This window comes from Podarcis vaucheri (genome assembly GCF_965113315.1).
Source record: "Podarcis vaucheri genome assembly, chromosome: Z".
In the NCBI taxonomy this organism is placed as follows: domain Eukaryota; kingdom Metazoa; phylum Chordata; class Lepidosauria; order Squamata; family Lacertidae; genus Podarcis; species Podarcis vaucheri.
The window spans coordinates 43,857,557-43,885,280 of record NC_138758.1 but is presented as its reverse complement, the minus strand read 5'-3'; the positions used below and the strand labels follow the sequence as shown (position 1 = coordinate 43,885,280).

Here is a 27,724-nt window from a genome sequence, read left to right as displayed (position 1 = left end):
TGCCTATCTAATCTTTTCAACCTCAGCAGCAGTTGCTACTTTGTACTCAAGCAACAAAAGAGAAGGAACCACACCAATGGGGGTGGGGTGGGAGAATGCCAGAAGCAAATCCATTAGGTGCAATTATACTTTCATGAATTATTCCTCACATGTTCCGAGTATCTTTCCCAAGGGAAATTATTCAGTAGTGAAATAGATGCAAAGTCTGTGTCTCCTTTCATAAATATTCCTCTTAGGAACAAAAGAAGCTGTCTTCTACTGAATCAGACCATTGATCCTTCTTGTCTACACTGACTGGCAGGGGCTTCCAGGATTCTGGACAGTTGACCTTCCCAGCCTTAACTGGTGATGCCAGGGCTTGAAACTGCTGCCTTGCGCATGCAGGGCAAGCACCCTGCTGCTGAACTACAACCCTTCCCCTCATTATTTCAGAGAGTACCAAGGAATAATTGCTAGGGAGCAACAGGGGAAGATGGCTTTGAGAAAGGATTAGAACACAGGGAAATCTTCTATAAAATATATGATACCAAATGGAGCCTCCAGGTTTTGAGGTGCTCTACCAGGGATTACAAACTTCAAGGGGTTGGAACAATGGCAGGATTAATAGAATTTCAGGGGTGCTTGTAGGCATCCAAATCTATCCCTCTGTCCAGTGTATCCTGAACAAATGACTCTCCAGCCTCCAGCAAGGGACAACCACCCCTCTAAGGAAACTGGGTCTCTAGCCAAACTGCTCACTCCACCAAGAAGTTTCTCTTCATAGTCAGCCACAGTCTTCTCTCTTTCAGCCTAAGGCTATGAGATCTAGTTTTGCCTTCTTGGGCAGCAGTGGAGAACACACTTTTCTTCTATGTGACTGGAATGTTTAATTCAGGGGTCAGCAAACCTTTTCAGCAGGGGGCCGGTCCACTGTCTCTCAGACCTTGTGGCGGCCAGACTATACTTTGGAAGAAAAATATGAACGAATTCCTATGCCCGACAAAAATCCCAGAGATGCATTTTAAATAAAAGGGCACATTCTACTCACGTAAAAACATGCTGATTCCCGAACTGTCCGCAGGCTGGATATAGAAGGCGATTGGGCCGGATCTGGCCCCCAGGCCTTAGTTTGCCTACCCATTGTTTAATTGAACTCAAATTGTGCCTTTTGCTTGCCTGGTAGGAGGACAGATAGGGACATGAGGGTGTGTGTAAAAAGTAGTCTATTGTACAAAGGAAAAATTTGCATCCTTCGCTCTGCCCACTTTTGCCTAGGCTCTGCCCACCACTGGCACATGGCCACTAGAAGGCTGGCTAAATGGGGATTAGCCCCACCTCCAGAGGAAAAACACTCTCCATTCCTAGGGATGTAAGAAGCCTGCAATTTCAAATCTGATCTGTATTCACCACAATCAACGCTGTTTCCATTCTGCTGCTCTATGGTTTTCCCCAGAGACAGTATGTTAATCATCTCAGTATCCACTAAGTAACTGAAGCTATGTAAGTTACAGAATTATGTAGCTATTTATGTTACATATATACCCATTTCAAACATTGAAACAATGTTGAAAACATCATTCATTACATATTTGCAGGCTTAATACTGAGGTGGATGAATACTGATTCATCACTTGATCACTTGAACAATTTCTGTTCCTAACCACAGAGGAACATGCAAACTGCAGCAGTTCCTGCTGCTTCCATTTTGGTTTTCGTCAGAATTCTCAAACATTCTCTAGACACCACACATGGCCCCCAAAAGGTTGCCCAGAAGGGAATGTGGCTCCCTAAATGGAAAAGCATTCCCTATTCCTGCTTAAAATGAATCGGGCTGCCATCATCAGGGGTCTTATGGAATCCTGGCTAGGAACAAGAAAGGGACTTTCCCCTCAATCAGACTCAAGTGTTAACAACTGCTGATTATTCCAAGGGCCAAAAGATTCCCCACCAGCAGGCCACCTACTCTGAAACCTTTTGAGAGCAACTGGCTTGATTTTAATGGAGGAACGCTTTACAATTACAGCTCCTAGCTCAATGTCTTCTAGCCACTCTCCTACATTTTCCACTGATTCCATTCCTCTGTCTGCAGCTGATGAAGGTTCTTTGCCCATTTTTATATTTAAAGAACAGCCTAAAAATCAAGGCATAATGCAAAAATAAAATTATGCAAAGGTTCTAATTTTAATGTGAAGAGACTCTCCCAAACACTTGAATGCAAGGCAGAATAATGAACCTTCTATTTTTGGAGTTCGGACGTAGTATGAGACGGTAAAGAGACTTGTATGGGAGGGGCGGGGTAGTAGCTTAGTGGCAGAGTGCATCCACTGATATCAAATCATCCTGGGTATCAAATGCATTAAAGGGCAGGAGAGAATGCACAGACTACTTCAGGGACAGCCAACTTGGTGTCTCCAGATAAGCTGAACTACAAAGCCAGTGTTGGTGTCATACTTTGAGTGTTACACTAGGATCCAAGAGACTAGGTATGGTGAACTCCCTCTTAACTGCTGCTTAATTGGTTTTTATGAAGAATCATAGAATCATTGAGTTGGGAGGGACAACTCCCAACTCAATGTTGTAAAAAAACCCTGTCCAACCCCTATCCAACCCCCTGCAATGCAGGAAGCTCAACTAAAGCATCCATGACAGATGACCATCCAACCTCAGCTTAAAAACCTCCAGGGAAGGAGGATCTCATCCAGCAGGGTCTTGTTATATTCTTAATGAACTCCCATAATCCCTGACCTTTGGCCATGCTGGTTGGCACTGATGGCAGTTGGAGTCTAACAACACCAGGAAGGCATTGAGTTGACATGTCATACTGGCATGCAGTATGCCACACAAGGCAGCCACCTATCCCAGCCACCTAACCGACCAGAAGTCCCACATTTGTTTTTTGTTTAAAAAATGGCACCCAACACACGAGGCCCAGCACACAAGTCAGCATTTCTGGGGCAGGATTAGCTCATGTGTTCCCATTGGTCCAGTACACATGCATACAAAAAAATGCATGAATAAGGCTTTAATTGGGAAACAAGTCCCATTTTAATGGATGAGGGTTGTCATTGTCCCCCACCCCTCCAGCAATGCCTTTTGAGCAATATCATATTATGACGCATGGACGCTCCAAATGAAGCAGAGGGTGAGGGACATGAAAGCAAGGAACTGGGTGGAGGAAAGCTACATTCAACTCTATGTTTCCCAGCAAACTCCACCCCCCAAAAAGACAATGCCGTATTAGAAACAACAGTCTTCTTTCTCTTATGCAAAGAATGGATTTTATCTTCAATCTGGAGCACAGACATGGCTCACCTGAAACCTTATGCTTATGTTAATCCTACTCAGACTAGATCCACTGGAAATAATGGGCATGGATTGCATAGGCTCCTTAATTTCAATGAATCTTCTCTGAGTAAAACTAAGTTGGCCTCAACCCAAAGAAAGGGTGATGTTATTCTTCAATTATGTTGTTTTCTTCATGTACAAATTTATAAGTGGCATTGGTCAAATAACCAATGGACTAAGATTTCTGCATTCAGGTGATGGTGGCCCTGAAAAGTTCATTTCCCTTAATGCTCTTTCTCCTCCTCCCACTCCCAGCCATCTTTTTACAGAGGTCTGGCAGGATCCCAGGTAACCCTGAGCAGCTTGGTGAACCAAAGCCGTGTGATGCTGGAGGAGCAAGCACGTCATCTCCTGAATGAACCTGAGCGATCCACCATGGGCTATTACCTGGATGAGTACAAGGAGAACAACATTCCAGTCGATGCCCTTGTCATGGCTCTATTTGAACTGCTCAACACTCACGCCAAGGTTAGATGGGAGAGGTCCAGTCGCGAGGGTGGGAGTGGAATAATGAGCTAATCAGGGATCTGGTAGGGGTTTCCAGCTTTTTCTTGACTTTCTGCTATGAGTGTTTACACACTGCATTGAGCAAGGGGAAACAGGGTTTGCTTGCATCCATTGGTTCCAACAAAATTTGCTTCTGCTTGCATCCTCAGCTCACATGCGCTCACAGATTCCATCCATGCAATCAGGAATCCTTGTGAATAGTCGGGGTCCCTGATTGTGCTTATACAGTTCATTCTCAGACAGTTGGCATAGACATAGGTTCATTGTGTGAAATGAACGTAGTGGTGGGCTATGGGGTTACAACTACCCTCCCCCCATGTATTCAGTCTAACATGGGATCTACCCTCCTATGCCCACACAATTAAGACAGAGCACGAGAAAGGAGTGAGGGGGTTCCTGCTGTGCATGCAGAAAACCAACTGTGTAGATGGACCTAGGGCACATCTCTGGATAAATTATTCAATGGAAATAGCATTGCCAATTTCTTTATATCTGATAAGGTGCTCCTGTGTAATCTGTTGCTGCCAGACAGGCAGAAATGGAGACGGCCAATGATAGTTTGTTGCTGCCCCATGTGGTGAGTTAGTGGAATTGCAGTCCAGAGCATTGCCTAGGCCAGTGTTTCCCAACCGGTGTTCCGCGGCACACTAGTGTGCCGTGAGACACCGGCTGGTGTGCCGTGGGAGGGAGGCGGGCGAGTCGGGCGGCGAGAGGCGGCGGCGGCGAGGATCCGCGTCGAGCCGGGGGCGGCTCCGCGGTGGTGGTGCCGAGCGGCAGGGCAGCGCGCGCAAAAGGGAGGAGCGCGAGACAGCGGAGGAGGAGGAGGCCGGCATGTCCGGGCAGCAGCAGCAACAGCAGCAGCAGCAACTCCCGGCGACGGCTCCTCCTCCGCCCGCTATCGCCGCCACCACCACAACAGCCGCCGCCGCCTCAGCTGCCGCCGTCCCTCAGTCCCTCGCTCTGCTGCCTCCTCCCACCCCGGCAAGGGGAAGAGAAAAAACGATCACTTTTGTGCGTCCCTCCCGGCGTGACGCTGCGCGCTGACGTCACGGGGCGGGGCTTTAATGGTGGTGTGCCGCGAGATTTTTTTCCGGTAAACAGGTGTGCCGTTGCCCAAAAACGTTTGGGAAACACTGGCCTAGGCAGTGGCGTAGCGTGGGTTGTCAGCACCCGGGGCAAGGCAAGTAATATGCGCCCCCTAACCCGTGGATTTGCGCCCCCTAACTTGTGGATTTGCGCCCCCTAACCCTAACCCCCAGATGTTGCGCCCGGTGCGGCCGGCCCCCCCTGCACCCCCCACGCTACGCCACTGTGCCTAGGTCAGGGGTCAGCAAACTTTTTCAGCAGGGGGCCGGTCCACTGTCCCTCAGACCTTGTGGGGGGCTGGACTATATTTTGAGGGGGGGGATGAACGAATTCCTATGCCCCACAAGTAACCGTCCGCCAGCTGGTTTGAGAAGGCGATTGGGCTGGATCCAGCCCCTGGGCCTTAGTTTGCCTATCCATAGCCTAGGTCCTAGACCAGCGATGGCCAAACTTGGCCCTCCAGCTGTTTAGGGACTACAGTTCCCATCATCCCTAACCACTGGTCCTGTTAGCTAGGGATGATGGGAGTTGAAGTCCCAAAACAGCTGGAGGGCCAAGTTTGGCCATCACTGCCCTAGGCAGTAGCTACATGAGTGACCCTACCAATCCTGGCTACCCACTGGTTCTCCCTGAACCAGAAGGGTTATGAAGGCTTCCAGATGAAGATGAAACTTTTTCTGAGCAACAGCACTTTCTGCTCTGTGTTGAGTACTTTCTACCTGTTACCTTATCTCTAAGCCCAGAAAACCTTTAGCCTGCTAAAGGTCTTCACTTGTGTTGTGTTTTCTTTTGTTTGTCTGTTCAATCAGCATTTAAAGGACAGAGGAGCACTGCCAGAATTAAATTGGACAACTCTAAACAAATGGGTTAAGCCTAAGCAAGTTTTGATTTAGTGCTCTGCTTAGGGACGGGTGGTAGAGGAGAGAATTTCAGTCCAGCTTGCATTTAAAGACAAGCATACCTAATTTGCTCTTTCTGAAATGTTTTGCAAACTGAAAACATAGCAGTCCTTTGAAATTCACACTTCTCCAAATCTGGCAAGGCAGTTTTCCAGCCAAGTAATGTTTACAAAAATACATCAAAATGCAGATGTAGCAGAAAATAACATACAAATGTTCAGTATTTTAGGGGAAATTGCTTGCAAAAATGTGTATATTAGGAAAAAAATAGCCCTAAAATATTGATGAATTTTCATGAGGTATACACACACACACACACACACACACACACACACACACACGGAAATGTAGAACACTGAAATTAAGATTGGAAAAATAACAATCAAACAGATGCACCCATCCCTCCCAACCTTGGGTCAACAAGTTGCTTGGAGTGAACAGCCAGTAGAGTAGTTATCTGACCTTTACATACTTGTATTCTCTAATTGAAGAAGTTATCTAGCCCAGGTATGGGGAACATTTTCCAGCCTGAGGAGTGAATTCACTGATGGGAAATCTTTCAGATTCCATGTTCCATTGATGGACGTGGCCAAAGGACTAAGTCAATGGAGCAATGGATGTGATTCATATTTTTGACCAGTGGGCTACCTTTCAACCACAGAAAAGTCAGAAGGATCTATACACATGCACTCCTCTCTCAACCCTGGCAAGCGAGAGGCATTAACAGAATTCAGGGACACATTCCAAACAGGCATAGTTCTTGAGGAGGATGTGAGGCAGAGTCAGTGAGAGATATGGCATGGTGAGAGTACTGAGGGCCAGATAGAGAGGACTGAAGAGCCACTTTTGGCTCCTGGGCCTGAGGTTGCCCACCCATGTTATAGCAAATCAATCAATTATTTATTGTGCTTCACTAAAGACCATTATAAATTCAATTACAGATCCAGCAAGTCAATTAAAACCTGTTAAAAGAAATCCAAAGATATGGATTTACAGTCAGTCACGTTAATGAATTGCCTGCACAGTCTACAGCATTGTGTTTATATAGCTAGCATGAATACTTTTAGCAGCTTTAGCAAATAGGGCTGTTTTGTATGTGACAAACAGATCACAGTCAGATAATAGCCAACATATTTTCACTTCAGGGTTCTGTCCCTGTAGTGGTGCCAGCATCTGTTCCAAAAATCTATTTCTGGGGTTTTGATAGAGCTAACAATGGAGTATATAATGGGGGAGATCTTCTACTTCACCTACCCCACAATTACAAAGTCTTAAATGCATTTTAGTACAAAGTCTTAAACATTTTTATATCTTCCATCTAAGGCGTTGTCTGAAAACGGAGAGCTGTAAATGCAGTTCTCAGGAAGGCAGTTCTGCAGTAAGTGACTGCAAGTATTGATCTCTGGTGTGGTTAGATTTCAGCAAATAGTACCAATGGGAGAATTTTGAGATGGGGTAGAGATAAATCTTGCTTGTTATTCTGTTTATGAATCCAGTCCCTGAGCAATCATTTAACTCCAGGGACTACAAAAATATCTGTTGTCAGGTTTTTTTGAGGTTAGCACGTCTTGTACTAACTTGGCCCAAACACCCTTCTTCCATTGTTCCTCCAGGCAGGGTCTAGGCAAGTGGTCCTCTGGCATATCCAGGACTCTTTTATAGTACAAAAAAGCAGCCATCTCTGCCCTAGCTTTTACAAACACGACACCTGTCTCTGTGCTAAGGAAGGTATCTGGGGTATCTGGAGGTACCTTAGGAAGCTTCAGCAGATACCTTAGGAACTTATTCTGGCACACTTCCAGGTCTTTCAGGTTATTATGATTGATTCCCCATATCTCAATACCATACGACATTTGAGCAGTAAGAGGTATGGCCTGCTGAGAGTACCGAGGGCCTGAAAGAGAGAACTGAAGAGCCACTTTTGGCTCCTGGGCCTGAGGTTGCCCACCCATATTATAGCCAGCCATGTGATCATGCTCTCTTCTTTCTTTGCAGTTCTCACTCTTGTCAGAGGTCAGGGGAGTTATATCTCCTCAGGATCTTGACCGCTTCGACAATCTGGTCCTGAAGAGGGAGATCGAATTCATGAAGGCCCGGCAGCCCTCGGGGACAGGAACGGACTCCTACTCCTTGATGTCCTGCAGTGACACAGTGTCTTCCACTGGGAGTCATTTCACTTCTACCACAGTCAGTTCAGCTCGGGTAAGTGCGCTCTCCTCTCCTTCAGTGGTCTGATATGTGCCATGGTTGGACATTTTCATGTCCCATCCCCTTTTAGTTAACAAGATATAGCTGAAACTCAAACTAAACATTACATATATGTAAATGTGTCTTTGGAGATGGCCTGTAACTCAGTGGTAGAGCATCTGTTTTGCAAGTAGAAAGTCCCAGGTACATTTCCTGGCACATCCAGATAGGGTTGGGAATGCTCCCAGTCTGAAACCCTGAAGAGCTTCTTCCAGTCAGTGTAAATAGGGCTGAGTTAGGTGGACCCATAGGCGAACTCAGGCAGTGGGGTCTCCAGTCAATGACTAACAAAGCCCTACTATAAAACTTAGCCAGTTGCTCCAGGACTTTGCTGAGACAACTTGGATGGTTGATGTCAGTTACGGGAGCACTGTTCATGGTCCTGAACCTGAGAAACATTGATCTCCTTTCAAAGTGCCTTTGCCTTTGGAACCAGAAACTACAGACCTCTCTGTATAAGATGGCTTCTTACGTCTTCAGGCTGCTGTTTATTAAAACGCAAATTGCCAGCACAAGATGCCAAATCTAGACTGGGATCTTAGTGAGAGGGGGAGCACTGGAAGTTTTAATCTTTTGCTTCAGTTCCAGATTGTATACCCTGTGCACACAATTTCCAGGGGGAAGATGCAAGCTCCAACTAACAAAAATCAGATATGTGGGGCACCACCCAAATCACAAGCTCCCCTCCCATACAGGATAAAACAACCCTGCATTTAAAGGCACAGCTAGGTATCGTCGCCATCTGATTTGACTTTATGACATGATCACATAGCCAAACGTGATGCATTGGCAGCCACCAACTTGGATGGCTTTAAAGGGGGGTTAGACAAATTCATGGAAGGCTATCTAGGCTGCTTGTCATTAAGAGTGTGTTCTGTCTCCACCGTCAGAGGCACTCTTGTGAGCCAGTGTGGTGTAGTGGTTAAGAGCGGTAGTCACGTAATCTGGGTAACCGGGTTCGCGTCTCCGCTCCTCCACATGCAGCTGCTGGGTGACCTTGGGCCAGTCACACTTCTGTGAAGTCTCTCAGCCCCACTCACCTCACAGAGTGTTTGTTGTGGGGGAGGAAGGGAAAGGAGAATGTGAGCCGCTTTGAGACTCCTGAAGGGGAGTGAAAGGCGGGATATCAAATCCAAACTCTTCTTCTTCTTCTCTGCTTCTGAATACCACTTGTGGGCAATCTCAAGTGTGGAGAATGCTGTTGGGCTCAGGACCTGCCTGCAGGCTTCCCTTTGGGAAATCTAGATGGCCTCTGTGAGAAGGAGATGCTGGACTTGATGTGCCTTTGGCAAGGCTCTTCTTGCATCCTTAGGCCCTTAGAGTCTTTTCTCCCTGACTTCTGCCTGTTAAAACTACACCCAATCATAGGCTTTGTCGCTTTCTGTAGGGCTATGTGGGGAAACATAGCCTTATGCCTGTTCAGCTGACCTCTTCACCTCTCCCCTCCTGCCAACCTTCCCCGCGCCTCAGTGTCATTGTTATGTAACATCTCAGAGACCTCGTCACATACACAACGTCTAATTAAGTTAGCATAATCACCTCTAAGCATGCAGCCTCACCGCCACAAAATTAATTTGCTGGCCATAAAACACCTTTTCATCATAAACGCATTAGCAGCCTTGGGAAATTGAAAACCTCTTTTAATAAATGGAGCTGATGATTCCGGTAGTTCAAAGGCAGGCATTGCCCAGGGGGTGGAGGCTGGAGGAGGCTGGGAGTGTTGCCTGGAGATGGAATAGGAAACCATACTGCTGTGCTTTTTGAGGGCTAATTCTAGAAATATTATTAATTAATTTCTTCTTCTTGTTGTTGTTGTTGTTATTATACAGTTGATATGCCAACATGGCTTCTAAGCAGCTTACAGCTTTACAATACTAATGATATCCTTTCCTTTGTTCTTCCCTCACTCTGATTATTTAGAATAGGAGTGCGGCATCTTAGGCCCAGGGGGTCACCTGTGGCCCTTGAGGCTTTTCTAGCTGAGGTCATGCAGCTCATCAGCCTTGTTCTGTTACCCTCCTTGAGTGTTTTTGCCTGCGTGTAATCTGTCCTCTGATTATTCTTCCTGCTTGACTGCATGTGTGGGTATAGAAACTAGCCTACTGGTAAAAGAGGTAAAATTTGCATTCAGTTCTCCTCCCACTTTTGCCTCTGGTACTGCCCAGCACTGGCATGTGATCCCTGCAAAGTTGCACAGAAGGGAACGCCATGCTGGGTTGCTGACTGGTGCAGCAAAATGGGAGAGTGACACTCTGCTCTTTAAAGCACTGTGTTGTCTGCCCGTAAGCAGCCAGACCTGGTTCAAGGTGTTCATAATTCCCTAAATGGCTCATAGCCAGTGGAGGTTGGTTCATGAGGGAAAATGGGGCACTGGCCAACCAACCTCAATCATTCCCAGCCTGTCTGTCTTCTTACTTTTCCATCTCCGGTGTATTAAGCAGTTGGTCCCTTACCTTTCTCGCCCTGATCTGGCCACAGTGATCCATGTGAAGGTCACCTCCAGGCTTGATTATTGTAACTCACTCTATGTGGGGCTGCCCTTGAAGCTGACCCAGAAACTCCAACGGGTGCAGAATGCCGCAGCGAGGCTCCTTACGGGGTCCTTGCTGCGAGATCACATTCATCCAGTGCTTTACCAGCTGCACTGGCTCCCAGTGGAGTACAGGGTCGGGTTTAAGGTGCTGGTTTTGACCTTTAAAGCCCTATGTGGCCTAGGACCCATGTACCTACGGGACCGCCTCTCCTGGTATGCCCTGCGGAGGACCTTAAGGTCCACAAATGACAACACTTTGGAGGTCCCAGGTCACAAGGTGGTTAGATTGGTCTCAACTAGGGCCAGGGCTTTTTCGGCTGTGGCTCTGATCTGGTGGAATGCTCTGTCACAAGAGACTAGGGCCATGCGGGACTTGACATTTTTCCACAGGGCCTGCAAGACAGAGCTGTTCTGCCTAGCCTTTGGTTCGGACTCAGTCTGACCCTTATCTTTCCCTCCCCTTATGGTGTTGATTTATCGGCTACTTTTAAAATGAGGCTGCATTTTAAATTGCATTTTAACCTGTATTTTAAATTGTTTTCTTTTCTTTTCTTTTCCTCCCCCCCCCCCCATTATGTTTTTACTGTGATTTTATTGGTGTTAGCCGCCCTGAGCCCGGCTCTGGCTGGGGAGGGCGGGGTATAAATAAAATTTATTATTATTATTATTATTACTTTCATCCATGTAAGGCTGTGGTGGAGACTGTCAGCACCCTCCTACTTATCCTCAGTGTTGCCCTATGTAGAAGCAGGGAGCAGGATGAGGTCAAAGCTGGAATTAGTTGTCTCTGTCATTAGCTCTGGCGCCACCTGCTGTTCCAATGGGCACCAACCACCACTGCCCTAAGCCTAAGTATCTTCAGGAGAACACCCTCCAGTAGCAGCCAGCTCTGTCCTTAAGAGAGTAAACTATGCTGTGATCCTTGGATGAAGGGCAGTATAGAAATATAATAAATAATAATAAGATCAGCAAAGAAGGATCTTAAAACTAGGATTTGCAGCAATGGCATGCACCGAAGGGCCTTCTGCATCAAATCACAGAATTGCACAGTTGTAAGGGACCCCTCATTCCTAAGCGGGTGGCACCGTGGGTCAAACCACAGAGCCTAGGGCTTGCCGATCAGAAGGTCGGTGGTTTGAATCCCCTCAACGGGGTGAGCTCCCGTTGCTCAGTCCCTGCTCCTGCCAACCTAGCAGTTGGAAAACACGTCAAAGTGCAAGTAGATAAATAGGTACCACTCTGGTGGGAAGGTAAACGGTGTTTCCGTGCGCTGCTCTGGTTCGCCAGAAGTGGCTTAGTCATGCTGGCCGCATGACCCAGAAGCTGTATGCTGGCTCCCTCGGCCAATAAAGCGAGATGAGCGCTGCAACCCCAGAGTCGGTCACGACTGGACCTAATGGTCAGGGGTCCCCTTTACCCTTTACCTAAGGGACCCCTCAAGGGCCAACAAGTACAACCCCTCCACACACTGTGGTGCACATTAGGGGCTACAGCTGTTTAAACAGTTTGACATGAAGGCTGTAGCTCAGCAATAGAACACCAGCTTTCCATGCAGAAGGTCGCAGGTTCAATCCTCAGGATCTCCAGGTAGGACTGGGAGAGGATCCTTGTCTAAGGCCCTGAACAGTAAAGTGAGGGTTTGTATTTATAATTGTTGTTAATTTTCTGAATGCTTTAATTTTGGGTTTGTTCCACCGCCCCCCCATCTCTTTATGCATTATTTTTCTTTTGTCATGCATCACTCTGTTCTCTGCTGGAGGACAAATGTTTCGTAACTACAATTATAATAATGTCAAATCACAATTAAAAACAACAAAACCCAGAAATGCAAAAGCAGCACTTAAAGCAGTTTTTAAATGGATACTGGGCGATATACACCATTGTTCAATCCTCTTTTTTCAAGAGCTCAGCTGGTACCATGGGTGTGTTTGAACACTGAACCTGAAGGATATATTGTTTGCTTATTTTACCCTCCTTCTAACATATTTCTCTTCTCCTATCCATTATTTTATCTTTTTTTTTAAATGGCCCCACCAGGAGCGACTCTTGTGGCTTATTGACCTCATGGAGGTAAGCAACTCCTAATGGGTGCTGGCTGGGGTTTGGTTCCTGTTAACAGGGGGAATTGAGTCGGATGGGACTTAGCCAAAGTACCTGCTTTTTTCCAGCCTGAGGGCTACATTCCCATCTGGGCTGCCTTCTGGGGTCACATGCCAGAGGTGGGCAAAGTAAGAGGCAAAAGGAAGTGGAGCAACAAATAAAACTTTTTACCTTTGTACAATAGTCTAGTTTCTACACACGGTCCACCTGGGCAAGCAGGAGACATCATCGAAGTTCGAGGACACCTTCCTGCCAGGCATGAATACTCTAAGGAGGGTATGATGCTGGGCCACTGAGGGGTATTTCCTGGGGAGAGGAGTAGTGGTATGGGGAAAGTCCTAAGGGCCAAATAGAGATGTTTGGAAGGCTGCAGTCAGCTCCTGATGCTCCTCAACCCTGTACCAGAATCATTTCTTTCTTTCTTTTCTTTTTTTAAAATACTTTTATTTTGCTTTTAAAAATACAGACAAATATAAACAACCAAAATTACAAAAGAAAAACCCTTAATAATAACAATAATGAAAAAAGCTTAAAAAAAACTACAAAAAGTATCAAAGTACATGGCACAGAACATAAGCCATTATGGGAAAGAAAAAGGAAAAAAGAAAAAGGAAAGAAGAAGGAGGAGGAGGAGAAAAAAATGAAAAGAAAAGAAAAGAAAAAAAGGGGGGAGGAAAAAAGAAAAAAGAGAACAAGGGGAAAAGAAGAGGAAGATGAGCCAAAACACAAGAAGGCTCATCTATTGTACGCTTCCGTCAAGGTCACAACAGATCATTATTCTTATCAATTCTCTCTATCTGCATTCCATAGAATCCCTCATCTTGGTACCAGGGAACAAAACGTAACCAGGTCTTTCTTGATGGAACCTTATCCCCTAGATAAATATTTAAACATTCCCAAAATCATTTCAATCGGTGGTTCCCAAACTCTTTTGGGCCGCTATCCCCTTATGTCAAGGGCATTCCCAGGCCAAAGGAGTGCACCAGCAGATATTGTCAAAGGTAACACATACAGTCACTTCTACAGCTCTGGATACCTACACACCAATCTTGCAGCTAGGACGCTGTTCCCAGGTCCACACTCTATGGAGCAGATGTAGCAACTAGGGACCAGTCTTTCTCCACCTGTTTATGTAAAGGCTGTGTGCACATAGTCGGAGAATGCTCCTGTGTGGCAACTTCCTCTGCTCATCCCTTTTCAATCCTCTCCTGGTTCTGGAAGACAGTGGTGCATGAGAGGGTGAGAAAGCACCCGGCCCTTCACTTGCCTCACCTGCCTCTTCTTCTCACCCAACCTGTGCTCTACCCAGGGCCGCCTTAAGCATATACGGCGCTGTGGTGCAAAGATCCCTCCGGCGCCCCCCCCCATTTCCCAGAGTTGTTGACCTTTTCCGAAGCCTCTGCGGGGATTGCTCTCCTCCTGTGGGAGCTTGGGAAGGAAGATGCATGCCAGCCAGCCATATAGTTGGCGGGGTGCAGCTTCCATCCTAAGCCTCTGTGGGGATCGCTCTCCTCCCGTGGAGGCTTGGGAGGCAAGTTGCACGCCCGCCAGCCATATGGTTGATGGGGAGCAGCTGGCGGGTGTGCAGGGAGGAAAGGGAAGGCTGCCGGCAAAGCCATGCAGCTCCCCCACTTGCTGGGGCGCTCCTGAGAGGCCGGCGCCCTGGCGCAATGTACCAGTGAACCCATTGGGAAAGAAGAAGAAGAAGAGTTTGGATTTGATATCCCGCCTTTCACTCCCTTTAAGGAGTCTCAAAGCGGCTAACATTCTCCTTTCCCTTCCTCCCCCACAACAAACACTCTGTGAGGTGAGTGGGGCTGAGAGACTTCAGAGAAGTGTGACTAGCCCAAGGTCACCCAGCAGCTGCATTTGGAGGAGCGAAGACGCAAACCCGATTCACCAGATTACAAATCTATCGCTCTTAACCATTACACCACACTGGCTCTCAGTGCTCTGTCTCTACCTTTCAGCTCTGAAAGCTTCCCCTGCCTTCAGCTCTTGCCTCCTGGCTGGCACAGGTCTCCACAAATCACTGCCCCCCTCTTCTGAGCCAGACTCCAGCCACCCTTCCCTTGGTGCACACTTGTCAGCATCTGCCCAGTTCCATAAACTCATCCCCAGTGCCCCCTACCCTGTAAAAAATGGTTTGCACAACCCAGTACAGAAGATAACAACACAATAACATTCAACACAGTAACAATTAACTGCACACTTATTAAAAATCCAGTTAATACTTAGTTTAATTAACTAGTTCAGCAAAACTGGTGAACTTGATGTAGTGATATCAGCTTTTCTAAGCCTGACAGCCATTTGCACGTCCAACACTCCAGCACTACTGCCACCCCCTTGCCTCTTAACACTCCCTTAGGTAATCCCACTGCATTCCCACCCCCCACCCAGATATGGAAGTGCCCACTATGGGAACCTTTGATCTAAGTGCCAAATCACATCTGCAACTCAGCAGGTAAAATATGTTCAAGAACGTTTCCATGGCATATTTTCCTGCAGTGTGTGGAGCAACAAATAACATTCTTATCTTCGCACAATAGGCTAGTTCGAGTGCTATCCTTTTAGTGCTATCAATCCCATTTCCTCTAAAATTGGTATTTCAGTAATTGTGTGGTTTACACAGATGACGGGGGTTGAAGGAAGTGACAAACAGCATATTGATCAGTTCAAATAGGAAGCTGCTTCCTTGATTCTTCCTCTCAGTGCCTGACCAATGCAAACCATCTGGCTAGGCCTGCTTTATCATCACCTCCCTGGCTAATAGCTTCTTCATTTTGGATCACAGGCATGTCCTCTAAGTGGGAGGTTAATTGTGTGCTGAGATAATTGGAAGCAGCTATGCCTGGTCATAGCAATGCATTTATTGCTAATTTGCTTAAAACAGAGCTGGCCTCAAAATGGGGGGCAGAGCCATAATGTTTATTTTATCTGCTGGTATTTTCCAGCTACCAGTATGTAATGCAACACATGAGAGTGGTTGGACTATATCCACACACACACACATATTAGAGGCTGCCACCCCTGCATGCAAGACCACCAGTGCTGCCTACCCCAATCCCTGTTGCCAAACCCCCTTCCTCTCCATTTACACCTTGCCCAACCTTTCATCCCCTCACAGCTCCTTCAACTTCACCCCCCACCCATATATTCTTTTTAGGAATTTAGGAAGCTGCCTCTGTTCAAATGGATCTTAGCCAGAACTTGTTGAATATAGCAGAGCATATGCAGACTGTCCAAAAGCAGTCAGTTGCAGGCAGGATGAAGCAGGAACAAGACGCTGCTACCAGTAACTTGGTTACTTATAGGTTTATTATTTGCAGCAGAATCGCAAGTTACTATATAGGGGATACAGACACAGATCTTAACTCTCTCACAGAACAAACTCCAACGAACTCTCAAACCACACACTGACCAACCAACTAACCAACCAGGAGTCATCATGCCTATGTGGAGACCTTGACCAATAGCAGAGTTGTATCCAAGGTCCCATATCTCTAGGCAGAAAAAGTCCCTCTGCTCAGTCTTCCTGGCCTTTGGCCAACTCCTTAATTGCTTCTGTGGGAAGCTGCATCAAACAGCACGTAGTCAAAAATCCCAACAGCCTCACTGGTCCACCTAGCTTAGTATTGCTGACAGGTGGCTGTCTCAGCTCCTGCTCCAAAACACATAAGCAGAGGCTCTAACGTGTAAGTGAGACAGAGGTTCTTGTTCAGAGGTGTACTTAGGGGTTGGCCCCCGCCAACAGCACAGGTCCAGAAGGGGTGCAAAATTCATGCCTTTTCACACTGGGTCGCAGTGGCTAGGAATCTGCTTCCCCGCATGCCCACACACTCCTCAGGCCCCTCTTCCACTGTTTTTATTCTTCTCCCAGCCTCCTAACCTGGGATTTCGTACCTTCCTCACGTTTTGCACTGGGTTCTTCTCCGGTCTTCCAACACCTCCCTGTGTGTACACTCCCCTCAGTAACCCAGGATAGAGGATGCCCAAAACGAAGACGAAAAGGCAAAGTAAGGAAAGAAGAAGATGCAGGAAGATAAAAACACTAAAAGAATGAAAAAAGAAAAGGAAGGAAAAGAGAGAGAGAGAGAAATAAAAAGGGATTCCAATTCTCCATCTTTCAGTTTTATATACAGTACAGTGATACCTCGGGTTACAGACGCTTCAGGTTACAGACGCTTCAGGTTATAGACTCCTCTAACCCTCACCCTACAGTTTGGTCTGTAATTGATCCACTTGGATGTAGAGTTCCATTCAAGACAACCCCAAGCAAAAGAATGACATTTTAAGGAAATCCCCCAATGTTAATTGAACCAAAAGGAGGTGTCTATCTCATCTTTTCTGGTCCTTTTCCTCCTCAACAACCCGTCACCTTCAATTATTTTCTGACTGACAGCCCCACCAGTCCCTTGGCTGCCAGAGAGACAAACTAGCTATTTAATGTTTGCTTAAAAAGAAAAAAAAGTTCTAATCTTCCATTTCCATTGATTCATTTTCAGCATTATTTTGACATTTGATAATGGCATTTGGGCTATAATTAGATTTAAAAGCTGGAGTGGGGGGGCACCTGTATACACCTGAGAAGGAACTGATTTGGTGACAGGGAAAGAATTATGTAAAAATAGTGTTTGTGTGTGCAAGAGAGGGGGAGAGTGGCATTTTTTTAAAAAAATTAAAGATTTTCTTGGGTTACAAAAGTACACACATCGTCTCTAATTTCAGATCACAGAGTCCTTTCCACAGATCAGCTCTATTTAATGTGAGATGTTGAATATAGTATAAAGTTGGGGGAGAAGAGAGGTGAGGAAAGAGATCGGGGAGGCAGAGAATGAGGGTAGTAAACTTTCATACTTTTGCATAGTATGTGCAATGTTTTTGTGCCAGGATCATGTGGGAAGGTTCTCTTTCTATTCATTCATTCACTTCCATTGGCTCTGAAGGAGATTGGGGGGCAGGGCATGGCTGTGTACCTATAACTGACAGCAGAGAGTTTTGTTTGTTGTTCCATGCCTTCTGTAAGCCTTGGGTCACCAACATGAGGCCTGCAAGTACCGTATTTTTCCAGACCATAAGACGCACCTAGTTTTTGGAGGAGGAAAACAAGAAAAAAAATATTCTGAATCTCAGAAGCCAGAACAGCAAGAGGGATGCTGTGCAGCGAAAGCAGCGATTCCTCTTGCTGTTCTGGCTTCTGGGATAGCTGCGCAGCCTGCATTCATGCCATAAGATGCACACACATTTCCCCTTACTTTTTAGGAGGGGAAAAAAAGTCTTATAGAGCAAAAAATACGGTACATATGACTCCTGCAGGATCCCATCCACTCCTGCTGAAATTAGGCTTGAAAGTATTTTTTTACCAGTAGATGGATTTCTTTCAAGCCTAACAGTGGTACAAGTTTCAGGGTAGTTACAGCCAGAGGTGCAGTGATCCAGGGTCACTAGAGGGAGGGGCAAACACGCATTACTATTTCTGCAGCAGGGTCTCTGCCTCCAGCATCTTAGAACCACCCAATCAGCATGAAGAGGTAGCTTTTAAGGCACTGAGAAAAAGCCTTCTTAACCTTTGTTCTGATTGGAACTGACTGATAAGGGTGAAATGAACCAAGTCAACCACTGAAGCTGCTAGGGTCACTCTGGAGAAGAAGACATGTAGTAAGAACACCAAGGAATCAGAGAATTGTAGATTTGGGAGGGTCCCCCATCCAATTTGAAATGATAGCTTTGCAAATGCACTTTTTTTTTGCATCACTGAGGCAGAGGAGTTTTTCTATATGTTCCAAAGCTAATCATTTAGAAACACTGAAAATAGAAATGGCTTCATTTTCAAGAGAACTGTGTGCAAGTTCTGCTATGCACAATGGAACTTCAAGGGAAACATAACTTAAGTCACCCCAAAAGAAGATATTGGAGCATTCCAAGCCATTTGCCCATGTAAACACACAAAAATATTAGAGTCAGCACATGGAAATCTGTATTGATCATTGAGATGCATGCCTAATGATTATATAATCCTATAAGTGGGTGTAGTTATGACTTTCATGAAGGGACCTTGCACTTCAGAATTAGCCACTACACTACTAGTTACACCAGAGGAGAAGAAGAGTTGCAGTAACTGTGTGGTGCCTACAGAAGTTTCTCAGGTTTGCAAATGTGTCACATGCTCCCAAAGGGATGACAAGACCTGCTACATGCAACCCAGAGAACCTTTTTTGAAAGAGAGGTGTATGATTTATTTATCTCCTGGTATGCCCTGCACAGGACCTTAAGGTATATGAATAACCATGGTTTAGAGGTCCCAGGCCCTAAGGAAGTCACACTATCCTCCACCAGGGCCAGGGCCTTTTCAGTGATGACTCTGACCTGATGGAATGCTCTGTCCCATGAGACTAGGGCCCTTCAGGATTTAACCTTCTTCCATTGGGCCTGTAAGACAGAGCTATTCTGCATGGCCTTTAATTTGAATTCAGCCTGAATTCAATCTTTTATTTCCCTTCTCTTCCCTCCCCCTCCCCTTTTATGAAGATCACCCGCTCTGAGACCCCACACCTAATTCTCCCCTGGCCTCCTCGCTGGTCCAAGTAGGACCAATTCAGCCAGCTAGCCCTGGTGATTATCTAATGCTTATTAGATGGATTTACCCTAAATTGATTTCTGAACTTTGAATTTTATTGTTATTCATGTTTTTATACTGTGTTTTATGCCGCTTTTACAATTAAGTATTTTAAATTTGTTGTTAGCCGCCCTGAGCCCGGTTTTTGAACCGGGAAGGGCGGGGTATAAATAAAAATTTATTATTTTATTATTATTGTATTTATTTATTTATTTATTACAAAATAAAAAAATAGGACCTTTATCTTCCTCCTTTGTGGCTAGAATACATCAGACTTGGAAGGGAGCAGAAACGGAAGTCAAAGCAACATCAATGCCCTGCCTGACATCTCACTGGTAAGGCATGTTCTCATCCAATCCACCACCTACCATCCTCTACGTCCCCACAGTAATGCTCCCTCTCTGTCAGGACCAGGACACATATCCAGGGTGCCACGCAATATGCAGCAAACATGCACTTTCTTGGCGTGAAGATATTAATCTAATTGGCAACTGATTTTCATGATCACACCTTATGCCAGGCTTCCTAATTGGCCACCATCTGGCATCTATCCTACTGTTCTATTGCTCTACAACACATTTGTCTTGAAATGTGAACAGCTTGAGTCTTTCACAGGAAAAGCTTGATTTTGAGCAGTTAGCAGAGGATACTAATCCCTATGGAATGGGGTAGGGGGTGGGTGGGGCAGAGCCTTACTTTGATTATGTCTGCAGCTCAGCTTCCATAACTATGGCCCAGCAATCCTAACTCCTCAGGGTGATAGTCATACATTTATTTTTCCTTTCCTTTTCTTTTTTTATCATTCCAAGATTCCCTGGAGTTCTTTCTGCCCATCTCTCTTTGCATAAGGTGACTTGAAAAATTACAGGTGTATCTTGGTTAGGGATGAAGGGAAAGCTCAAATCAGTACACATCTGAAGCTAAATCTGTGAAATTCACATTTATGCGAACTGAAACGTAACCATCCTTCAAAAAGTACACGTTTCTGAATTTTGTGATGCGGTTCTCCAAAAACAATGTGTACAAAAATGTAGGGTCAAGTGTGCATAAAAACCCACATCTTAGTGAAAGTAAAATATAAGAATGCATTATATTAGGGGGAATTGCTTGCAAAAATGTGAACATGAGTCAAAATTGCAAATGAAAAATGAGTTTGTTGAGCTAAATTTGCACTGAGATGCTGCTGTTTTTCATGGGAGATGTTTAAAAATAATAATCATAAATTGCTGCAGAAGGTGAAGAACTGAATTCTAGATTGGAAAAATGAGAAACCCGAGAGGACCAAAAGTGACAGATCCTTCTACCCCAATCTAGGTATTTATTGATGACACCTAGAAATGCAAGGTTCTAGAAGTCCAGCTTTAGCCCACTAAATCTTTCTTATGAGAATGGCTTAAGTGTGCACTGTAATTTTGCAACAGAGGAGGATGGGAGGAAACAGGTTTACACTGCCTCCAGTCACACACACACACACACACAGAGAGAGAGAGAGAGAGAGAGAGAGAGAGAGAGAGAGAGAGAGAGGAATCTACCTCCCATTAACTGCTCTGCCCACCACTCCACCAGCTCCAGTGGTTACCAGCCAAGAGGTACCAACTTAAATAAAATGTTGCAGGGGCCCAGGTAAGTCCCACCCCACATAACTGATCACATGAATGTGGTGTACACACACCATTTGAATGGCAGTGCCCAGAAACTAGGGGGGGGGTTCACCCCCTCAAACATTTTATTGGGGGGGTGAAGCCCCCACAGCCCCTAGGAGTTGGCTCCTATGTTACCAGCTGCCACTGATGCTGAGTATTTATTAAAGTGGTAAATGTAGGAATGGCACAGGCCTAATATTGTATGGATGCCCCACTTGTGGTTTGCAACTAAAATAAGAACCACCGGTTGTATCCAATTCAGTTCTACTCAGAGTAAAAGGTAAAGGTAAAGGGACCCCTGACCATTAGGTCTAGTCGTGACCGACTCTGGGGTTGCGGCGCTCATCTCACTTTATTGGCCGAGGGAGCCGGCGTACAGCTTCCGGGTCATGTGGCCAGCATGACTAAGCCGCTTCTGGCGAACCAGAGCAGTGCACGGAAATGCCGTTTACCTTCCCGCCAGAGTGGTACCTATTTATCTACTTGCACTTTGATGTGCTTTCGAACTGCTAGGTGGACAGGAGCAGGGACCGAGCAACGGGAGCTCACCCTGTCACGGGGATTCGAACCGCCAACCTTCTGATCAGCAAATCCTAGGCTCTGTGGTTTAACCCACAGCACCACCCACATCCCTCTACTCAGAGTAGGTTCATTGAAATGATTGAATCTCAGTTTGGCCCAATCTGCACTTAGAGCCACTTTAAATAGTCATGGCTGGAAACTGCAGTTTCTTAAGGGAATTGAGAGTTTGTAGGCTACCTCCTTTTCCCCTCCTAGAGTGGCTGAAGAAGAAGAAGAAGAGTTTGGTTTTGATATCTCACTTTATCACTCCCCTTAAGGAGTCTCAAAACGGCTAACAATCTCCTTTCCCTTCCTCACCCACAACAAACACACTGTGAGGTAAGTGGGGCTGAGAGACTTCAAAGAAGTGTGACTAGCCCAAGGTCACCCAGCAGCTGCATGGGGAGGATCAATCACTCTTCCCAGGGAACTCTGAGAACTGTAGCTATGCAAAGGGAGTAGAGGTCTCCTAACAGCTCTCAGCATCGTTAACAAACTACAGTTCTCAGGATTCTTTGGAGGAAGCCATGACTGTTTAGAGTGGCTTGATGTTGCTTTCAATATATAGTGCCGTGTCCATCAATTTCAGTGAATCTACTGAGTAGGGTTGCAACCCATTATTACAATAAAGCACAAAACATAGCAGCAAGGCATATATATGCTTAAAAAGCTATCAATAAAAATATTGACATAAATTGCACTAATCAGGGTGCTAAAAAGAAATCTGCCATGAGTGGCCTAGGAATCCCTGAGCAAACATGAGTTTTTAAACCATAGCAGAAGCACCCAAAAGTTGGTGCCTGACTCATTTCCAAGGTGGGTAGGTGCCACCACAGATGAGTCTCCTTCCTATACCATCATAAGGTGAACTTCTACAAGCCATGCAGTTAACAAATCCCTTCTATTCATGGTTCAGCCCTCAATATTTGAGATGAAGTTTCTTATATTCGCTTCTGTTCTGGGTGGATACTTCTCATTGCCATAGCATCAATCTCCTCTCCACTGAGATATTATAATTTCAAGGTACACCTGGAAGCGGACTGCATTCCTTTGTCCTTGTCCATTTGGACTCCTCAGATAGAAACTCACTCAGGCAGAGCAAGGCAGTGGAATGGAATAATTCAAGGCTCGTTCTGCAACACCAGACACAATCCCTGCCATGATCTGCCAGGAACAGAGGATACGATACAATACGATACAATACAATACGATACAATACAATACAATACAATACAATACAATACAATACAATACAATACAATACAATAATCTTTATTGTCATTGTCCCATACAGAACAACGAAATTAAGATGGAGGTGGATTATGCTGTTGACATCACAGCATTCACCTGATATTTATTTATTCACTTCCATTTATAGATCAATTCCCATGAAATATCTTAAAGTGATTTCACAACAAAAACAACAGCAGTGAATATAGATTATAGAAGTTCATATATTAAAACAATGAGAGCATGCTTTTAAAAATTCTATATATATAGAATTATATATATACAAAGACCACTTGACAACTGAGTTACAGAATCTCTCAAATGTGTTAATCGCCAATGGATACCAGAAAAACAGGGTTACGAAGCTAATCCAAAAAGAAACACCCCCCAAAAACCAAGACACAGAAGAAAACAATGGCATGGCCCTCCTTCCTTATATCAAGGGCACTACAGACAAAATCAGCAAAATCCTCCATAAACACAATATCAAAACAGCCTTCTGCACCAACCAAAAAATAGCCAATATCCTCAGAAACCCAAAAGACAAAATCCAGCTGGAAAACCAAGGGGTCTATGAAATACCCTGCAAAGTCTGCCCAGCCACGTACATTGGACAAACAAACAGACGAATAAATGCACGTATCGCAGAACACAAGAATGCCGTCAAAAAAGAAGAAAAAACTTCCTCTCTTTTCCAACACATGAAAGAAACAGGACATGAAATTAATTTTGCAGATTCCAAATTGCTCTTTAACATGGAACATCACCACAAGAGAATAATCATGGAAGCCATCGAGATAGAGAAACACCCTCACAACATGAACAAGCGTGACGACACGTCCCGCCTGCCAGACATCTGGAAATTAGCCCTCCCCACAAAAACCGACACCAGAACCAGAGGCACACAGAACGCCGTCACCAATCAACCACACCAGACCCAAACCCAGACCCTCTCCACAGACATATTACAGACTCCATCCAGTAGCCAAACTATAGTGGCACCTCCGGATGCTGCACCCCCCTGCAATCCCTACACAGATCTGGCTGGCACAAGGCACAAAACCATAGCTCGCCCCTATACACGAAGCCAAGCCAGAGCACAACTAAATGCAGCACAGCCATCTTCTCAGAAAAACTCTTCACAAGCTCAAGAGGTCAAGACACGAAAGCTTTAGCAACTAATCTACACTTAATGACCCACCCAGTGATATTCAGAATATCACTCATGAAATCACCCAAGATATCCCTCAAGTAATTAAGGAACAAAAGAAGAAAAGGCACACTAATCTAGGAACTTCCTCTCTGCCCAGAACGTTGGAGGCTATACACCACACCCCTCAACAGTATTTATAGGAACTCAAACACCAGACTCTGCTCTGTTCCAGTAACAAGAAGCCGAAAGCACCAGCCTGAAGATGACGAGTGAGACCTCGTCGAAACGTCGCACAGACACCCCGACTCTTACACGGGAAGACACCCGAAGACACCAAAACCTGCATATATATATATATATATATATATATATATATGCTTTCGTAGATTTTCACGGGTACAGGAATGCAGGTTTTGGTGTCTTCGGGTGTCTTCCCGTGTAAGAGTCGGGGTGTCTGTGCGACGTTTCGACGAGGTCTCACTCGTCATCTTCAGGCTGGTGCTTTCGGCTTCTTGTTACTGGAACAGAGCAGAATCTGGTGTTTGAGTTCCTATAAATACTGTGGAGGGGTGTGGTGTATAGCCTCCAACGTTCTGGGCAGAGAGGAAGTTCCTAGATTAGTGTGTTTGAGTATTTATAGGAACTCAAACACCAGATTCTGCTCTGTTCCAGTAACAAGAAGCCGAAAGCACCAGCCTGAAGATGACGAGTGAGACCTCGTCGAAACGTCGCACAGACACCCCGACTCTTACACGGGAAGACACCCGAAGACACCAAAACCTGCATATATATATATATATATATATAAAAAGTTAAATTAAAAAATTTAACAAAATGAGAAATAGACTATTATGTAATACAGGAACAAGTATTAGGTGAAGTGTGTGATATTATGCAGTATGGAATGGAATGGAAAGGAAAGGAATGGAAAGGAACGTAGGAGGTCATATTGTAAGAAAAACGTGTAACAAATTTGAAGTTTAAATTAATTGGTTAAGTTATGAAAAATTAATCAAAATCTTAATTTAAAAATCATGAACACTTTCATGGTTGTTGTTTTGTCTCTTTTGTCTAATCAGGATGATGTTTCCTCCTTCCCTGAGGAGCCTCCGGCCTTCAAGCCTCCTCCTCCCCCCTCTCAAATGGCAGAAGACCCCTCTGCCCCCCAGGACAGGACCTCAGCAAACAACACCCTCAAGCGGCCCTCTTCAGAATCTTCCCAGTCAGGCCTGTTCTTTGTGGCACCCCGGAACCCCACACCTACATCCAGCCTCTCTGAGAAGGATACAGGCAGCGTTGCATCCTCCTCCACAGAGGACTCCACCTCCAGCGCCATCTATGCTTCTGTCTCTCCTGCCACCCATTCCTCCCGGAGGCCCCTGGATGCCCACTTGTTGCTGGTCAACCAACACCTGATTGGGCCCTTCCCTCGGGTCCAATCACCAACACGGCTGAAGAACCCCTCTCCTGAGAGAGCAACACAAATCGGCACCCTTCTAAACCCCAGTTCACCATCCCCTCCTCCTCCACCACCTCCAACCCATCCTGCTCCTCTGCCTCCCAGCGAGAAGGGAGGTGGGGAAGCTGGCACTGCACAGCACTTTATCATGGTGGAAGTTCATCAGCCCAACAGTGAGCCAGATGTGAATGAAGTGAGGTCTTTGCCCCAGGCCAGAGGTGAGGATTTCTTCTCTTAGCAGACTGGTTAATGATGGGCATAATAAAAAAATTCCTTCCAGTAGCACCTTAAAGACCAACTAAGTTAGTTCTTGGTATGAGCTTTCGTGTGCATGCACACTTCTTCAGATACACTGAAACAGAAGTTGCCAGATCCTTCTATATAGTGAGAAGGTGGGGAGGGGTATTACTCAGAAGGGTGGTGGGAATGGGAGATTGGCAGGTAGCTGAGATGAGCCTGTTTCAGTGTATCTGAAGAAGTGTGCATGCACACGAAAGCTCATACCAAGAACTAACTTAGTTGGTCTTTAAGGTGCTACTGGAAGGAATTTTTTTATTTTGACTATGGCAGACCAACACGGCTACCTATCTGCAGTGATGGGCATGTTCTGTTCTTTAATATGTTTATAACCTGCTTTTTGCCAGGCATTTGAGGAGGGTCTCAAACACCAGTTAAAACATGGGTAGGGTACCATTTGGAGTCCAAGTGCCACATTTCCTTCCTGGCGGAGGAACGGGGGGTGGGGGGAGCACACTGCCCCTGGCACCACCAGGGAGAGGGGTACCATCGTGGCCACCCCCTGGGCATGTGCCACGCACTGGGCGCCATCCCCCCACAGGTGGCATGCCATGCTCCCAGGATGCACGCCAGGCCCCCTTGGGCAGTGTGCCATGCCTCTGGGGCACACGCCACACCCCCAGGACGCGCACCAGCCACATCCCCGCCTGCTCTCCACCCCCAGTGCCGGAGCATGCAGCTTCGCCACTGTCCTGGCCACCTACCTTCCAGAGGCTGCATGCCAGGGGTGAGCAGGGACCACAGGCAAAACTGGGCAAAACAAGGAGTGTAACTTTTACCTTTTTTCCTCATAACAGTCCTGTTAGGTACGTTAGGCTGAGAGCTTGTAATTTGCTCATGGTGATAGCTCAGTGGGTAAAGCATAATAATATCAGGGTTGTGCGTTTGAGCTTCATGTTGGGCTAATTATTCCTCTTGCAGGAGGGTTGGACTACAGGACCTTCACGGTCCCTTCCAGCTCTACAATTTATGATTCTATTATTTTATGTGGACTTTACAAGGAAGCTGGGATTCGAACCCGATTATCTGAGTGCGTTACAGTGTACGTTGGATAGGCAGGCAGGGCAGGGGCAACACAGAGCTCGCACCATGACCCTTTGTATCAAGACTGGAATGCTAAAAGCAGGTAACCTCTTGAAATTTCTGGATGGCACAAAACACCACAACTTGATTTTTGTGTGTTTCATTGTGGATGGGGTACCACACACACATATAAAATCAAACCATTAAATACACTTAATGGAAACTAATTACCTTCAATGTGGATCAGAGCAGCAGAAACATGATGGGGGGATACTGGGGTGACAAAACTCCCCACTGAAGAGGGCCACCTTGTCTTGGTAGCTAAGAGCCAATGTGCCCTTCTGAAAACTCTACATATTCAAAGGGAAGGGCCACAATCCAGTGGTAGAGCATATTTGCTTTGCATGCAGAAGGTTCCTGCATCTCCTATCTTCTCCCAAGAGGGGCTGAAAAAGACTTCTGACTAAAACCATGGAGAGTTGCTGCCAGTCAGTGTAGACAATACTAAGCTAGATAGAATAGATAGAACCAATGTCCTGACTCAGTTACATACCCTCCAAGTGTCTCTGTTTTCCAAGGATAGGCCCAGAATGACAAAAGCTTCTCTGTGTCTCTCCATGGCTGCTGCTTCTGCCAACCTCCTCCCTTGGGCAGCTCATAACAGCTGTTGGAGAACAGAGGAGGAGAGCCTGCCACTGTCCCGTGTGATAAACCACTTCTGAGGGGCAGGCAGAGGGCAGGAAGAAAGGGGGAGCAGAGTGGAGTGCAAAGAGTCTTGATTATTTTTTTAAAAAGTACTTTGTGTGTGTGCATCTAATATTGCCCCTTCCTAAACTTTATTTATTGGTGTGTGTTTTCCTTTTTGTAAATCTACCAAAAAATAAAATGAAATCAGGATTAAGGGTTTTTCTCGGGATGATGGAGGGTGTGTGAGCAGTGTCCCATTGGTTTAGTGGTGGCGGCACTCACCCTTATCCTGATAGGAAATGATGGGGGCGGGGAATGAAGGTTAAGGGGGGATCAGTGGGGGGTGTGTGTGAGAGAAA

At 45.8% G+C, this 27,724-nt stretch overlaps 1 protein-coding gene across 4 annotated transcripts in view; it reads left to right on the top strand.

Annotated features, from left to right (window-relative positions):
* WHRN (whirlin) overlaps positions 1 to 27,724 on the top strand; it is a 121,416-nt gene that overhangs the window by 87,686 nt on the left and 6,006 nt on the right. For 3 of the 4 annotated variants that reach the window (XM_082208859.1, XM_082208857.1, XM_082208856.1), the window contains 5 exons: positions 3,580 to 3,792; positions 7,812 to 8,018; positions 12,634 to 12,666; positions 19,576 to 19,647; positions 24,979 to 25,576. In XM_082208859.1, coding sequence (XP_082064985.1) covers positions 3,580 to 3,792; positions 7,812 to 8,018; positions 12,634 to 12,666; positions 19,576 to 19,647; positions 24,979 to 25,576 — 1,123 coding nt within the window. The remainder of the gene's footprint in view (positions 1 to 3,579; positions 3,793 to 7,811; positions 8,019 to 12,633; positions 12,667 to 19,575; positions 19,648 to 24,978; positions 25,577 to 27,724) is intronic. The other variant, XM_082208858.1, reaches the window with a different exon arrangement.